This window comes from Malaclemys terrapin, chromosome 4 (genome assembly GCF_027887155.1).
Source record: "Malaclemys terrapin pileata isolate rMalTer1 chromosome 4, rMalTer1.hap1, whole genome shotgun sequence".
NCBI classification, from domain to species: domain Eukaryota; kingdom Metazoa; phylum Chordata; order Testudines; family Emydidae; genus Malaclemys; species Malaclemys terrapin.
Window position 1 is genome coordinate 71,596,143 of NC_071508.1, and position 17,486 is coordinate 71,613,628.

The 17,486-nt window shown below is 48.3% G+C and overlaps 1 protein-coding gene across 2 annotated transcripts in view; it reads right to left on the bottom strand.

Annotated features, from left to right (window-relative positions):
- SHANK2 (SH3 and multiple ankyrin repeat domains 2) overlaps positions 1-17,486 on the bottom strand; it is a 638,838-nt gene that overhangs the window by 354,520 nt on the left and 266,832 nt on the right. For both annotated transcript variants that reach the window (XM_054026918.1, XM_054026919.1), the window contains exon 14: positions 15,241-15,410. In XM_054026918.1, coding sequence (XP_053882893.1) covers positions 15,241-15,410 — 170 coding nt within the window. The remainder of the gene's footprint in view (positions 1-15,240; positions 15,411-17,486) is intronic.

Below are 17,486 nucleotides of genomic sequence, written 5' to 3' on the forward strand. Positions count from 1 at the left end.
GCACTATCCCGACTTCACCTCAGTTTTGGCTACTGCCCAGTCTCCATCTAGCCCCCGTTCACTGGGGCAGACTGTAGTATCAGATACTCATCATAGGCAAAGGAGTTTGGACTGACTGCCTTTACCCACCCTCAGGCTGCCCCTCTGCAAGCCCAATACCTAGGTGGGCCTAGAACTAGGCCCTGCAGCCTGGGGAGTTGCTGGCCTAGGGCTTCCCAAGTCCTAAGGCCTTTCCCCAGCCCTGCCTCACTCTAGGTCCCCTGGGTGAGTTCTACAGCTGCCAGACTTGTCTCCCTCTCCAGTCAGAGAGAGACTACTATCTCTGGCTTCCCTGTCCTTCTTATAAGGCCAGTGGCTTAGTTTGGGGCATGGCTCCAGCTGCAGCCACTTCCCCCAATCAGCCAGGGTTTTACTTTGCCCAGCCCCAGCCTCTGTAGGGCTTTTCCAATCCCTCCAGGGCCAGAGCGGGTGCTCACCCCGCTACAGTACTGTAAATAGATGCTGCTGAAATTTGAAGCATTTTTAAAACATAAAAATACAATGGTGGTAATAGCAATTAATGTATTTTGCATCCACTATATTATCTAGGTTAGATATAAACATATGGGTAATTTAAAAATACACTGTGATGGATTTTTAAACAAACTGAAGAAAACAATAGAAAATACTGAAGGAAATAATTCTTTATTGCAGAAGGCAATAGACATTTTCCATATCAAATCTCTATGATATTACCTGGCCAAATAGAAATATCAGGTTTATTTTTATAAGTTAGACATAGCCCTTTTTGTATCATGAGTGGCAGACACACAAATGATGTCAGTGTGTATGACTAATGGGTAAAAAATAAAGCGGATATTTTTATCTAGGCTCTGCAACGTCCTATTAATACACCACACTGTATTTAGTTTAAGTTTTTACTTGAACTTGGCCCACACACAGCTTTCTCTGAACACTTCCAGTCCCAGACACTTTGATCTATTGTCATTCATGCATTTCTTAGCAAATGCTTACAATGACACACATTCATCTTCTAAAAGAAAAGGATACCTCACTGCTAGATGCTTTATGCTAAAGTAACTGGATATATAATGAACAGACTTTGCACTTACATAGGGTTCACAATCTGAAGATCACAAAGTGCTTTGCAAAGGTCAGTAAATAAGCAGTATAGTGCCATTTTACAGAAGGAGAAACTGAGGTACAGAGTGGTAGAGATTTCCTCAAGGCCACACAGTGGCAGGTCAGGAATAGAATCCAGGTCTTCTATTTTCCAGTCACATGCTCCAATAAAAATCCATGCTGCCACCCTATCAAATTATTCAGAAAAGACAAACCAACTTTGGAAAGAAAAAAAAAAAAAAACGCCTGACTCAAACACTACCAGTTATCCTTACTGAAGACCTTTCAGTTCAGAAATGTATCCCCCTCCAGCTTTTCCAACTGTTCTCATCTTATTCCTTTAAATTAATCTATACAAGTTACTCCCAGCCAATCCCACTCCTCAGCATGTTGTTCTCTCTCTGTTAATTATCCTTGCTCCCAACTTTCATTGTAGTTCTTATCGTGGGATGTTAGGGTTTCAAGCAGGTCTGAAAAATGTATCCTGCAGCACAGGTCAGAGGCACACAGTGCATTCTGAAGACACTTTGATTACTGGAAGTCCCAAGGACTCTAATTTCAATATTTTACACTGAACACACAAAACCATGAAGTTATAGATTGTTTTTCTCTATGTTTATATGTTGTTATTTATCTTGATTTCAGATACATAAAAAGCATATACCCTAAGTTTTATTTGCCTCTTGCAAAAATAAAAAGTCACACAAACAGATTTAAAAGTTTATTAGATAATATTTGAAAAATAAATGATACAGAAAATTTGAAGCGTCAGTTATTGGTCACTGGGGGTAACATACAGCGTATAGGGGGATGTTAGTATTTTGGTGTTGGGCAGCACACATAATATATACAGACTGCAATGTCCCCAATGGGGGGGGGGGGTAAATGGTGGGTGGGATCAAGATATAGCCGACAAGCGGTGAGGGTCCATCACTCATACAGAAAGTAGACACAGTCATGGGTATAAGTAAGTGGGCTGGGTAATGGGGATGGGGTGACTCTCACGTGGTGGGATTCAGTTAGGTTCAGTGGGTTCAGGGCTCAGGTGATAAAGTCCAGCAGGGGGTGGGTTATAGGTCTCTTCCCCCTTGTGGGTGCACGAGGTCTCCCCGGCTCACTCCCGGTATTGGTGGTGGCCGTTGATGTGCTCTGTGTAGATGTCCCAAGACCAACGAATAGTGTCCGAGACCATTAGGCGTCTCATGAGCCGCGCATAATGATGGCCTACCCCACAGGTCCTCAGCATGCGTTCGTTACATGGGTCCCAGGCACCCAGGGCCCCAATGAGCAGAGTGTCGGTGTGCACCTCGTAGCCCTTTGTCTGTAGGGTGTCAGCCAGAGGGGCGTACTTTTCGAGCTTGCGGGCTCAGGCTTCATGGAAGGCCGGGGTCCTGTTCCCAAATGGAATCGTTACGTCGGCCAGGATGATCTTTTTTCCAACCTCGTCCGTGATGACGATGTCTGGGCGCAGCAGGCTGTTGGTGCCTGGGACGGCGCGGTTGACGGTGACCTCTCCCAGGCGCGGGTCGATGGCCTTCACTAGGTGGTCCTGGACGGCATTGTGGCGCAGCTGCCAGGCTCTGGTGTGGGACTTGCAGCAGCATAGGATGTGGGGCAGGGTTTCGGCGACGTACCCACACTTCCTGCAGCGTTTATCCCCATTCCCGTGGCGGATGGCTCCATTGAGGGGGATGCAATTCAGCCAGGCGCGGTGTATGAACCACCAGTTGGCGAACCGGGTGAAGCTGCCCGTGGGGAGGAAGTGGTTGCTGGAGTCCCACTTGCTGGTCACCTCGAAGGCCTTACCCTGGTCCGTTTTTTGATTACGCTTGATCTTAGCCATGAGGCCGAGAAGCATCCTAAATTTATTTGCAAAGAAGTGTGAATGAACTGTTTTTGTGTGTGTTGAGTGACAGCTTTGTACTGCAGAAATTGCATTTAATTTTAGTTTTATTTAAATTTTAATTAAGTTTTATGGGTAAACTGTTATGCCATTGGCTGAAAATATGGCCTAATATTTTGTACACTGTCTGAAGCAGCTGGTCACTTTTTTCAACTCAATAACAATAGTGTGGGGGGAATTCAGTTATAGGGGAAAACTATGTATTTTCTTTCGTTGTCCAAGCTTGTGAAGGCCTTACAGCCAGCTTGATATTTGTTTTTATGTATGCATGCAGGCAGGTCACTTGATAACTTCTGAACACCACATTGGATCAATTCCAAAATATCAGGGAATGTTCTAGGCATCAAAGGACAGAATCATTTTGATTCTGCGGAATTTGAAAAACTGAAAGGGGACAAATGGAGCCCCTTCTATCTGACTGGCACAGCTACAGCTTCAAGTAATTCCTTCAAGCACCTCTGCAATAGTCTATAGATCAAACAACTGGTTGATGGCACCCATTAACATCTTCCAGCATAGGGGCACCCCTCAGCTCATCTCTGCTCATCCTCCACTTCAGCTTGAATGGTCTCTTAGAAAATGTGTTAACTATGTATGCTAAACCATCTGTTCCACCTTGTGGCTTGTAGCTATGACATTCTGAATACCTTTCCCAGACTCTGAAGAAGAGCTCTGTGTAGCTTAAAAGCTTGTCTCTTTCACCAAAGGAAATTGGTCCAGTAAAAGATATTACAGAGACAAGGTGGGTGAGGTAATCAATTTCCCAATAGTTTATCATGCATAGGCCTGGCTGGACATGAGTAATTAAACATGGTGGATGCATCATTTCTTGAAAACAGAATTAGGGAGGTAACTAGGCTGAAAATGAAATGTTGGTGCTAAGATAAATAAATGGCTTGGTAAGCCAAAAGAAGATATCTGAGCTAGGTAAGATAAGAAGGGGGATCATCCAGGGAACCATTTACTTAAGAACAAGAGAAGGTAAGTCGTGAATGTAAAGATGAGGTAAAGAGCAAATCGAACATGGACAGAGCATGCTATATAGGGACTGGTTCCTACAAAATAACCAAGCCAATAAAAAAAAAAAAAAAAAAACACATGATGCAGTGTATAGTAAAGGCAATGTAATGCATAAATCTGTATATGGAAAGAGATTTTCTGAGTAACTTTGTACGTGTAGCATACCCTACAGCTACCTCCTATGCTTGAATATGATCAACTCAGCATAGCTTTACTGTACGCCAGATAAGGGAACCTGAGTGATGAGATTGGAATCTGAGTTCTTGGGGAGCCAAGTGGAAGGGGTTTCAGGAAACCCGAACAACATGTTGACACCCTGAATGACTTATTACCCAGACAGAAAGAAGTATAATGGGGGAGACTGAGAAGAAGTAATGGGGGGCATGAACACAGCCCATGGCATGGGGGTGGGAGAATGGAGGACCCTTAATGGGTGAGGGGGAAGGGGAGACACACAGAACCCTGAGTTGGAGGGAAGGTTGGGGAAAATCTGGTATGGGGGCACACTGAGCCCCTGTCACAGAAAGGAATAGAGGGAAATGGGAATGCGAGTGCACACAGAGCTACTGGAATGGGGGACAAACAGAATCTCTAATGGGGAGAGATTGTAGGGAGCCCCTGAAAAAAGAGTGGGTGGGATGGGAGAGTGGTACATAGGTAGTTTGTGAGGGGGAGGAAATGGAGGGATGCAAGGAGCCCCTGGTGTGTGAAATAATCTTGCCCTACACAAGTGTGCAAACTCCTAATGTTGTTGTCCTGTCATTTTTCTGGCAACTTCATCACCTTGCAGTGAGACGCTGAGAGAGAGGGTCTGGAGTCGGTCGATGTACATTTCATAGTAAGGGAAAAATAGGTAACAAGAATTTATATTGAGGAAAATCCATTACACCTGAAAGGCAGAGGCCCTAATACAAACTATACACAGGTATCCTGAAAGCACCATCTAACATCCATTGCCAAAACAATGGACATGCTAATCAAAGTTCACTCACCTTGGCTGGTCAGTATGATTAATGCAAATTGCAAACTGATCTTTTAAATGCTCAACTTAGAACCATAAGGATGTGACGAGAAGAGGGTATTATCAGACTGAGTGGGGGGGAAAAAAAATCACTGAATGGTGATCCAAATCTTTCCTTTTCTCCAGACAATACAGCTGATCAACCACTTAACACTGTGGAGAGGAACAATAACACCTCAGAGCTGCCCTGGATCATGGGACTTAATAAGCACATGCAGAGGAGACAGGAGGAGGATTTCAGATGATCAACACATATCCAGAGAGAGAAAAAATACCTAAGGCTTTGTCTACACTGGCAAGTGAAAGACAAAACTTTTGTCGTTCAGAGGTGTTAAAAAAACATCCCCCGGAAAGACAAAAGTTTTCTCAATGACAAGTGCTGGTGTGAACAGCGTTTCGACAACGCTAATGCCACTTATTGGGGGTGGAAATTTTTTGTCTGCAGGAGAGCTCTCTCCTGCTGACAAACAGTGGCTATATTGCGCGCCTTTTAGTGGCGCAGCTGTAGCGGCACAGCCATGTCGCTAAAAGCTGCATAGTGTAGTCATAGCCTAAGAGATATAAGATTTCCTCTATTTTACTGTAACTAAAGAAAGCCTGATCTAGTACACTTCTCACAAGCTAAACAGCCAGATAGTCAGTCAAATTGTTTGTGCTCCACAGTCATTTTATCTCAGTTTTTAACAAGGTCTTGCTTTGCCATGTTTATTTGGATTGGTAGAATGTAAACTGAGTAATTTCATGCAGACAGCCCTGAGGAGACAAGAACCCCTTGACCTTTAAGCAGAGGCAGTGATGTTAAGGAGTTTCTGGAGCCCAAACTCAAAGAGCCAAAAAGGCATATCATTTAGAGCTGTGGTCAGGCTCACATAAGGGGAAAAGGTTAAAGATTAAGGAGGAGATCCAAGTTGTCAGGCCACAGATAGCAGAAAGGTCTGTCTAAACTCACAGGGTCATGTGTCCCTTAGCCAATAGGAAAGCTCCAACAGTATTACTGACAGCCACCTTGATAAAAATTTTCTAAAATGTTAAGTTCTAACCACTTCCACTTTAAATTGTTGTTTCTGTTGAAAATATTTATACTTTTTAATTGTGCTATTTCCCATGTATTTATGCTATATAAAACGGTTACTCACTTCTCGTAATTGTTGTTCTTCAAGATGTGTTGTTTGTGTCCATTCCAATCAGGTGTGTGCGCATACAGGTGCACATTGTCCGGAAGATTTTTCCCCTAGCAGCATCCGTCGGGTCAGCCTGGGTGCCCCCTGGAGTCGCACCCTCATGGCACCTAATACATAGCCCTGCTGACCTGCCACCCCTTCAATTCCTTCTTGCCTGCTACTCCGACAGAGGGGTAGGAGGGTGAGTATTGGAATGGACATGGACAATACATCTCAAAGAACAACAGTTATGAGAAGTGAGTACCCATATTTTCTTCTTTGAGTGCTTGTTCATGTCCGTTCCAATCAGGTGACTCCCAAGCCAAATTCAGGAGGTGAGGTCAGAGCTCTCCACTGATTGGAGTACTACTCTGCCGAACGCCGCATCATCTCTGGCCTGCCAGGTGATTGCATAGTGCATGGTGAAGGTATGTATGGACGACCACGTTGCCGCTTTGCAGATTTCCTGGATGGGAACTTGAGCCAGGAACGCCGTCGAACCCTGTGCCCTGGTAGAGTGCGCTGTGATCGGAGGCGTGGGAACCCCTGCCAGGTTGTAGCACTCACTGATACAGGCCACAATACATGATGAAATGTGCTGGGCTGAAACTGGCTGACCTTTCATCCTGTCCGCCACTGTCACAAAAAGAGCAGGACTGACTTCCTGAATGGTTTCGTTCTCTCGATGTAGAAAGCCAGCGTTCTGCGGACGTCCAGAATGTGGAGTCTCTGCTCCTTGTTGTTAGAATGAGGTTTAGGGTAGAAAAGTGGGAGGAAAATGTCCTGGCTGATGTGGAACTGTGATACAACCTTCGGGAGGGAAGGAGGGTGGGGCATGAGCTGAACCTTGTCCTGGGGGGAGGGATAGCTCAGTGGTTTGAGCATTGGCCTGCTAAACCCAGGGTTGTGAGTTCAATCCTTGAGGGGGCCACTTGGGAATCTGGGGCAAAATCAGTACTTGGTCCTGCTAGTGAAGGCAGGGGGCTGGACTTGATGACCTTTCAAGGTCCCTTCCAGTTCTAGGAGATGGGATATCTCCATTATTTTTTTTTTTTTTTTTTTTTAAAGAACATGGTGTAGGGCGGCTCTGAAGTCAGGGCCCTGAGCTCAGACACCCTCCTGGCTGAGGTTATTGCCACCAGGAACACGACCTTGTAAGAGAGGTAGAGCAGGGAGCATGTTGCTAAAGGCTCAAAGGGGTGCCCCATGAGTCTAGAGAGGACCAAGTTGAGGTTCCAGGCAGGAACGGGTTGGAGAACATGCAGGTACAACTGTCAAGCCCCTTCAGAAGTGGCTGACCATGGGGTTAGCAAAAACCGAGCAGCCCTGTACACTCGGGTGGAATGCCAAGATGGCAGCCAAGTGCACTCTTATAGACGGCAATGAGAGATCCTCCTGTTTCAGATGTAGAAGGTAGTCCAGAATGTGCGGCACTAAGGCTAGCATCGGGGGCGAGTTGCGCTGCGCTGACCCGATGGATTCAACCATGGAGCTGCCAGGCTGTGAGATGGAGCGACTGCAGGTTTGGGTGTTGGAGACGTCCGTGATCCTGTGTGAGAAGGTCCGGGAAGAGCGGCAAGGTAATCGGCATGTCTAGGAGGGAAGTGTACCAGTGCTGACGGAAGCAGGCCGGTGCTATCAGTATGACCCGAGCTCGATCTCTGTGGATCTGAGCAGCACCTTGTGAATGAGCGGTATCGGTGGGAAGACATATAGGAGAGCCCCTCCCCAATGGAGGAGGAACGCATCTGCTGTGGAGCCCGGGCTGTGATTCTGGAAGGAGCAGAAGTGCTGGCACTTCCTGTTGCATCGCGTGATGAAGAGGTTGATCAGGGGAAATCCCCACCTCTGGAAGACTGAACATGTGACGTCCGGACGAAGGGACCACTCATGGCTGTGGAACGACCTGCTGAGGTGGTCTACCAGCTCATTCTGAATCCTGGGGAGGTATGACACTTGCAGGTTGACCGAATGTTCTACACAGAAATCCCATAGCATGAGGGCTTCCTGGCACAGGGGTGAAGAGCATGCACCCCCGTTTGTTGATATAGAACATTGCAGCAGTATTGTCCGTCATGACTGATACACATTGTCCGGTTAGGTAAGGGCGAAATGTCTGACACACTAGGCACACCGCTCTCAGCTCTCTGACATTGATGTGGAGGCGAGGATCTGCTTGTGACCAGAGGCCTTGAGTTCTGTGGTCTCCCAGATGAGCTCCCCAGCCCAAATCCGACATGTCCGTCACCAATGACAGGGATGGCTGTGGGGCAGCGAAGGGGACCCCTGAGCACACTTGCTGGGCATTAGTCCACCACCGGAGCGAATTGAGGATAGGGCAAGGCAGGGTCACGATCCTATCCAAGCTGTCCTAGGCTGGTCGATAGACTGACACTAGCCATGACTGTAGCGGCCGAAGCCTGAGTCTGGCGTGTCGTACCATGTATGTACAGGCTGCCATGTGCCCTACAAGCTTCAGGCAGTTTCTCGCGGTAGTGGTGGGAAACTGCGTGACTCCCTGGATCATGTTGTTGAGGGCTTGAAACCTCACCTGTGGGAGGAATGCCCTGGCTTGGGTCGAGTCCAGTACTGCCTCTATGAACTCTATCCTCTGGATGGGGGACAGAGTCAATTTTGCTTCATTTAGGAGCAGACCCAGGTTCTCGAAGGTGGCTCTGATAAACGCGACCTGAGTTTTCTCGTGTCCTGGAGCGGCTTTTGATCAACCAGTCATTGAGGTATGGAAACACCTGTACCTGATATCTCCGCAGAAAGGCAGCGACGACTGCCATGCACTTGGTGAATACTCGAGGTGCTGCTGACAGGCCGAACGGGAGGACAGTAAATTGGTAGTGGGAACCATTGACCACAAACCTGAGGAACTTCCTGTAGTTTTGAGCGATTGCGATGTGAAAATGCACGTTCTTCAAGTCGAGGGCGGCATACCAGTCTGCTGGATCTAGTGAAGGGATGAGGGAGGCCAGGGAGACCATGCTCGCGCAGGTCCAGGATACGCTTGAGGCCGCCTTTGGCTTTCGGTATTAGGAAATACCGGGAATAGAAGCCCTCGCCCCTGTGCTCCAGAGGAACCTCCTCCACCACCCCTAGTGATAGGAGCGACTGCACCTCCTGAATGAGCAGTTGCTCATGAGAAGGGTCCCTTAAGAGGGACAGGGAAGGAGGGTGGGAGGGCACAGAATTGGATGGAGTATCCCCTCTCTACCGTGTCAAGCACTCAGTGATCCGAGGTGATACGGGACCAGGCACGGTAGAAAGGGGATAGTCGGTAACAAAAGGTAAGGTGGGTTAGATCCAGTCCAAGATCTGGTGTGCCGTCCTCGATCCCACCTTCAAAAGGCTGGTTTAGGGCCTGAGGGCGGTTTGGGCTGGCCAGAGTCCTGTCTTGAGGAAGGGTGTTGCCTCTTCCTGCCACTCCTGTTCCTCCTCCGAGAACTGTCCTGGAGGCTCTGCTGCTGGAACCTTTGAGGAGGTTGTGGGCAGAAGTGTCTCCGCTGCGTGGCAGGGGTGTGTAAGCCCAAGGATTTGAGGGTGGCTTGGGAGTCTAAGGCTGTGCAGCCACTTGTCTGTCTTTTCAGAAAACAGAGTCTCACCCTCAAACAGGAGGTCCTGAATGGTTTGCTGGACCTCGTAGGGTAACCCTGAGACTTGGAGCCCAAGCACTGCGCCTCATAGCTACCCCATCGCCATCACTCTAGTAGCGGCATCTGCAGTATCTAATGCAGCCTGCAGGGAAGCCTGGGAGACTAGCTTCCCTTCCTCCACCAAGGCGGTGAACTCTGACCAGGAATCTGAAGAGATGAGCTCTGTAAACTTTGCCATTGCTGCACAGGTGTTGTATGAGTACCTGCTCACAATGGCCTGTTGGTTAGCGATACGGAGCTGAAAACCGCCTGTCGAGTAGACCTTTCTCCCCACAAGGTCAAGGCATTTAGCATCCATGTTCTTTGGGGAGGGTCCTTGGAAGCCCTGTCTCCCATGCTGGTTAGCTGCATCGACCACCAGCGAGTCAAGTGCTCAAACCCTCTGGAGGGGACGAAATACCGCCGCTCATTGTGCTTATCGGTAGGTGGCAAGGATGCCGGCGTCTGCCACAGGTTCTTAGGTTTCACTGGCAGCTGGCAGTGTCCATGGCCTTTATAAGTGGCAAGACTATACGTGAAGGTCTCAAGGGTGCTAGGATGTCCACCATGCAATCTGCCTCCTCTATCACCTCCTCGGCCTTGATGCCCAGATCCTTGGCGGCCTTGCGCAGCAGCTGCTGTAGCACTCTGTTGTCCTTTAACACGGGGGCTATGGCTGTCCCCACCAATGCTTCGTCCAGTGACGAAGAGGAGGAAGCATGCGCCAGTAGTGGAAGCTTCCTACCATCTGCCCCAGAGGAGTCACGTGACTCCCATTGGAGGTAGTGGTACTGTTGACGGTGCTGGGGCTGTGGACGTCGAAGCACACGTCGGTGCCGCCATCAGCCCTATGGGAGTGAGATGCATCAGCACGCTCATAGGAGCCACCAGAAGTGTGGGGCTCGGTGCCTGCATTGAGGTCAACATTGACAAAGGTGCAGGCGTAGGAGATGGGTGCGTCAACGCCGTGAAAGGCAGTGCCAAGGTCCGATCTGAGCACAATGCCGGAGTCAGCAATGGAGCTGGAGCCAGAGGCTGCAGAAGGTGGCACGGAGGCTATGGAAGATGTTGCAGACCATGGACCCTGGGTTCCTGCCTGGCCCTGGTGAAAAGCTCAGGAGGTCCAGAAGGGCCACTGACCCGGGTTCTGCCACTGCGGAGGCCATGCCTGGGGCTCTCTCCTGTCTCTACCGGACTTCGATCTGTGACTTCTGCTCCTTTCAGAGCGATAGGATTCGGATTCGGACACCGAGGTCTCAGACACTGAAGACCACGGAGTAGCTGATCCTCTGTGTCTCGAACGTCGAGAGCTCGGGAAGTGGGTACACTCTCTGTCCGAGCGGGTAGGTGCCGAGGTACATGGCGAGGGGGAGCGTCTCAACATCATAGCCAGCTTCCCCTTCGAATGTACCGGAGGACGCGGATCTGCCAGTGCTGAGGGTTTCTCCCTGGCAGGTGAGAACGGTGCCGTAAGATGGAGAAGGTCCCGAGCAGCCTGATACACTTCCAGATCGACAGGACCTGCAGCTGCTGTGTAGGCACCGGTGATTGAGGCAGGGCTGGACTCGACTGCCGCACTTGAGCGGGAGTCGACGTGGCCCCAGCAGGGGATCCCGAGGAGATGCCCGCCTGGGATTGCACATCCCGGGGCTTGGCCACAGGAGAGCGATCGTCTGGCTTCTTCTTCTTTTGAGGCACCAGTGAGTAGGAACGGTGCCTATTATCAGACAGGCCCTATGAGGAGCCATGTTGGTGCCGAGTGTCTCAAGAAGAGTCCTTTCTCGGCGCTGAGCTCACCAACGGCGCCGGAGCACTCCACGTTGAGGACTACGCAGTAGGAGTCGGGTCTCCCAAGCCCCAGTTGGAATGGGGGCGTAGAGCTGCCTCCATGAGGATCACCTTGAGCCACTGTTCCCTTTCCTTAAGAGTTCTCAGATGGAACTCGTGTCTTACAACGATCTTTCTGATTGGTCTCCCCCAGGCACTGTAGACCCAATGAGTGTGGGTCACTCTTCGGCATGTGCTTGGCGTAGGCCACACAGTTTTTGAAACCCAGGGACCGCAGCATACCACAGCTCCGGGAACCGGAGTGTGGGGGATGGGCAACAAACTCTAAATTAAGACTCTAATAACTCTAACGACTTACCATATACAACCAGATAAAGAATAAACTTGCTGAGCAAGAGCTAAGGGAAGCTCCAGCCACCGTTCCTGGCGGTAAGAAGGAACTGAAGGGGTGGCGGGTCGAAAGTGCTATATATTAGGCACCATGAGGGCACAACTACAGGGGGCACCCAGGCCAGCTAAGGGAAAAATCTTCTGGCCAATGTGCACATGCACACACCTGATTTGAATGGACATGAACAAGCACTCAAAGAAGAACCTGATTTATGCTCTCCAGTATTTCCATCATGATTAATAATCAGAACAAGAAGGAAATGCTACACTAATCACTTTATTAAGATCAAATATTCATAATCATTTGGGGGGGGTTGGGGTGCACTCTAAATGTCCTGAGGTTTCTCTATTTTAAGCCACGAAGGATCATGAGACCATGGCCCAAAAGACTGTTTGGCAGTTGGGGATAGCTGGAGTGCATTGTCCTCAGGTACTCCTCACACCCCACATAGACACCTTAAAATGTCCTTTCCTAATATGCCCCTTGTGTTGTTGGCCATGGGGATCTCTAGTAGGAGATTTGGAGGCTGCCCTAAAACAAAAGGGATTACAGTAGAACCTCAGAGATACAGATACCTTGGGAATGGAGGACGTCTGTAACTCTGAAATGTTCCGTAACACTAAAGAAAAGGTTACGGACTTCAGCCATGGAGGGCAGAGCAGGAGACTGGGGCTGAAGCACTCACAGGAAAAGGGCGGGGAGGGCTGAAGCACTCACAGGAAAAAAAATAGTGGTGCTCAGCATCCACTGGCACCCCCATGGATCAGCTCCTCCCTCTGCCCCCAGCGCCTCCCGCCTGGCAGCGGGCCTCGCAGATCAGCTCCTCCCCCGCCTTCCCAGTGCCTGCTGTGATCAGCTGTTCAGCGGCATACAGGAGGTGCTGAGGGGGAGGGGAAGGAGCAGGGACATGAAGAGGTGGGGGTGGGGCAGAATATGGGTGGGAAGGGGCGGGATGGGGGCTTGGGGCAAAAAGGGAGTCTAGCAACTCCAGGGAAATCCCAAATTTGGTGCCTCCATCCATAACTCTGATGTTCTTATCTTTGAGGTTCTACAGTAGAATTATACAGAGAATCTGCCACCATGTCTCAATGATTAATGGTTAATAATCAGAGAGGTGGGGGAATCAAACATTATAGATCAGCTAAAATGATCATGTAGATAAGTACTACTGACAACCTACACAGTGTTGCAAAGTTTTTATCTGTGGGCCAGATGGGAAAGGTGTGTGGGTTTCCTGCCATTCTACCCACATTTTAACCTCTACCAACTTCACCAATCTGGCACTATACTACTGTCCAGGAGGGCAAGAACAATGGTGTCAATGCAGCCCTTCATTTCCACAAACTGAGCATGTCACATCTGGGATGCATCTGCTGTCTTGAAAAGTAACACTAAGACCAGGGCCGGCTCTAGGTTTTTTGCCGCCCCAAGCAAAAAAATTTTTGGCTGCCCCCCACCCCAGCCCTGGGCTCTCACCCCCACCAGTGCCCTCCTCCACCCGTACCCCCTGCCATCCCAGCCCTGGGCTCTCTCTCCCCCCACCCCACCCGCACCCCCTGCCGCCCCAGCCCTGGCCTCTCCCGCACCAGTGCTGACTCCGCCCGCTCCCCCATCGCCTCCAGCCGGTCTGGCGCTGGCAGGGTTGGGGTAAGCAGCGGGGCTCCCGGGCCGCGCCTCAGCCCAGGGACTCAGGAGGGCAGAGCCGGGGGACCACCCTGGCAGGGGGCTGAGGAGCTGGGGCAGGATAGCCCCAAAGGGAGCAGAGCCCCGGAGAGCGGGATGTGGGCCCCGCATGGCAGCGCCCCGCCCTTTATGGCCCCACTGCTGCTGCTGGCCACCCTGCCGCAGTCCCTGGGCGTCTCGGGCTGCTACGCCCAGCCCCGACTGTGGCGCTGGGGGGCGGCACCTGAAGGCAGCTTGTGTGCCCCGCGGGGCGGCCCCCAGCCCGAGTGTTCCCCGCTCGGAGCCGGCCCAGCCCAGCCACAAGGTGCAGGTGCTGCTCCTCCATGGCGCAAACCACAGGCCCCCGCGCTGCTGCTGCCAGAGCCAGCTCTAGGCTTTTGCTATCCTAAGCAACAACAACAACAACAAAAAAGATGGCCGAAATGCCACCACTGAAAATGTGCCGCCCCAAGCACGTGCTTGGTTTGCTGGTGCCTAGAGCCAGCCCTGACTAAGACTATGTCTACACTGCCGTGCAGTTCAAACTACGGGGCTGCAAACAACAGTGCACACCGAAGTGCTGTTCTGTAGCTTCCTGTGAACACTGCAGATGTGAACTGAAGGGTTACTAGTCTCATTAACATAGTCCTCTTCTAGGAACCTTTTAGTTTGCGCCTGCAGTGTCCACACAGGGTACTTACAGCAAAGCACTTTGGTGCGCACAGCTGTTTGCAGCCCCGCAGTCTGAACTGCAGGGCAGTGTAGACATAACCTAAGTTAGATCCTGACTTGGATCGTGTTCTTGGCTTTCAAGCAAACTAGTAGCCATTAATTTCCCTTTTACCTGAAAAGGTATTTCCCTCTTCACCTCCCCCCCCCAGCACTATTTAAAATGCCCCTCCCCCCTCATGTCATGGTAGAACAGCCAGAAAAAAATTAAGTGTCACATGACCCAGTATAGCCTCCTTCCAGATTCAGAGAGAGACAAAGGAAAATGCCTCTGGGAACTGCAGCCCATGCTGGGCAAGGGAATTGCTTTATTTTTGTGTTACAAGTTTTTTGTTTAAACCAATAAACTGTGTCCTGATGTAAGGTCTGAATCAGACTCAGACACAGCATTCCTTCCTTCCTGGGTTGATGAGATAGTCTGCCATCTTACAACATCCTTAAAACTCAACATTTGCCCCTCTATAATAACTGCAGTTCTGTGCCTCTTATTCTAAGTATAGGAAGATACCATTGTTACTGCAGGTACTTTTAAGTTTCAATGGCACCCACTGCGTAAATTGTTTATAACAAAAATGGTAGTTGAATACATTTTGGTTAGAAAATATAACTAAGTCCATGAATTATTAGCAAAATCTGGTGTAAAGAAATACTGGAGTGAAAATAATAGATCTATTAACATATGAGCTAAACAAAATACATTATTCTATTATAGATGAGATAATGTAGGGCTTTAAAAACAAGATCTGTGTATAATCAGAAAAAAATGCTATGGTTACTCAGGAACTAATGGAGAAAAGACTAACCTTTCACCCTGTCCCCTTTGTGCAGATGAATCTCTCCTTCTCCTTGAGGTTGATATGGCTTGACGACAATAAAAAGTCTTCCAGGTACAGCACTGTAAAGTTTGCGTTTTGGACCCTGATAATCCAAGGCAGCGATAGCATCCTTGTTGGCACTGGGATTATAACCGGCACTGGGGATTGCAATGAAACAGCATTAGTTTATCATTTAAAATTGACATTAATATTGTTCTGTTCTCATGACACAACAGAACATATTTAGTGGTGAGAATATGCAATAAGTATGCAGTTTGCAAAAAGGCAGTATTAATGGAAAAACAAAACTAGTTTGTTAGTCTGGACACCCTATTTTTTAGATAATCTTTGAAGTGGAAAAGGTCAACTAATGACAGTCTTGTTAAAACAAAATGTGAAAAGACAATAACTGAGACAACCAGGCAGTTTTCCAGCCCTTCAGCTAATTTAATTTACACACTTTTTATAATAATAATAATAAATAATAATAATAGGAGATATCCCATCTCCTAGAACTGGAAGGGACCTTGAAAGGTCATCAAGTCCAGCCCCCTGCCTTCACTAGCAGGACCAAGTACTGATTTTGCCCCAGATCCCTAAGTGGCCCCCTCAAGGATTGAACTCACAACCCTGGGTTTAGCAGGCCAATGCTCAATATATATGCGCACATCATAATGATGCAAAAGAAATAAGTAGAACACTTTAGATGACTAAAATCTACAATTACTGCTGTGAATTGGTGTGTTCACAATAGTTCTATAGTAACATTCATGGGCCTGAACCAAAACGACAACTCTGAGTGTACCCAAAGATGCATCATGTCTTTGATACAGTATAATTTCAGAGGACGTTTCTTATCAATGATCAGAATATGAACACTTATCTACTTGTTTTGAATAAGGAAGAATTCATTGATAAAGGGTGGAAAATAGAGAAGTTTGAGGCTAGATCACATCACCACAAAGACATTTCCTTTCAGGAAATCAAATATTACAATACTTAAGAAACGATGTCTGGTGCCAGGGAGGAAATGGTAAAATTCAAGTGTGGGTGGAAGAATCTTAAAAGGCATCATAAAAAAGGTGCAACATGCTACAGTTCCACTGCTAAGGATAAATTCAAGGAACAAGAAGCCTTACATGGAAATGCTGAAAATAGAATATATGCAAAGGAAACAAGAATACACAGAAATAATCAGTGTTTTCAGGGGAAAGATAAGGGCAGAGAAAAAAACAGAATGAGTTAATACTTGCGTAATTGCTTGGGATGAGAAGGATGGGTGTTTTTATTTGGCTTATTTGGTGAGTAAGATATCCTTTTAAACAAAAAACACCATTATGGCAAGGGAGAGCAAGCATAGCGTGACCAGACAGCAAATGTGAAAAATCAGGACAGGGGGTGGGGGTAATAGGAGCCTATATAAGAAAAAGACTCAAAAATCAGGACTGTCCCTATAAAATCGGGACATCTGGTCACCCTAAGCAAGCAGGATTTTTGCCTGAACTAGCATATATAGATAATTCAGAAAACTTCACTGGCTAGCTCAGCCTGAGGGGAACAAGGTGAGCTTTCACAAATATATTTTTGGTGTAAAGAAGATAAAGTGAAAGTAGGCATTCTAATGTATGAGGGAAACAAATATCAATGATGATTTACAGTCTTTAACCAAAACGGGGGGGGGGGGGGGGGAGGAAGGAGGGGGAGAGAGAGAATAATCCACTGGGAAAGAATGAAGACTGTGTCAACAAAGCTGTTGATAAAAAGTAAACAAGGGAAGTTTGGAAGACGTTTAACATAGTGGAACACCTGAATAAGGAAGGCTTTGCCCCATCCACCCAAATCAATTTCACTGCAGTACATTATCAGGAGCCTTTGATCTCAGACTTGATCATTTTCTAGATTTATTTTTCCTTCTTTTCTTTTAGAGCCAAGGACTGGTGCCAATAAACACAGACTCCACTTCGTGTTTCAAGGAGCTATGCAGGCTGGAGGTCTGTTGGTGAAAGCTCACTAGGCGGTGGCAGCTGCTGAAAGTGAAAGAGGTAGTGGTAACCCTAGGTCTCACTAGCCATCTCATTCTATTCATCTCCACTACTCTCTATGCTTATATAACGAGTGTCCTAGGCCTAAACAGCACCTCCTAATTCCCTGGACTAAGCAGGTTTGCCACCCTGTCCTGACCAGATCAGCCACCCTGTGCAAGTTACAGCAGTGCAATATATACAAATCAGGTA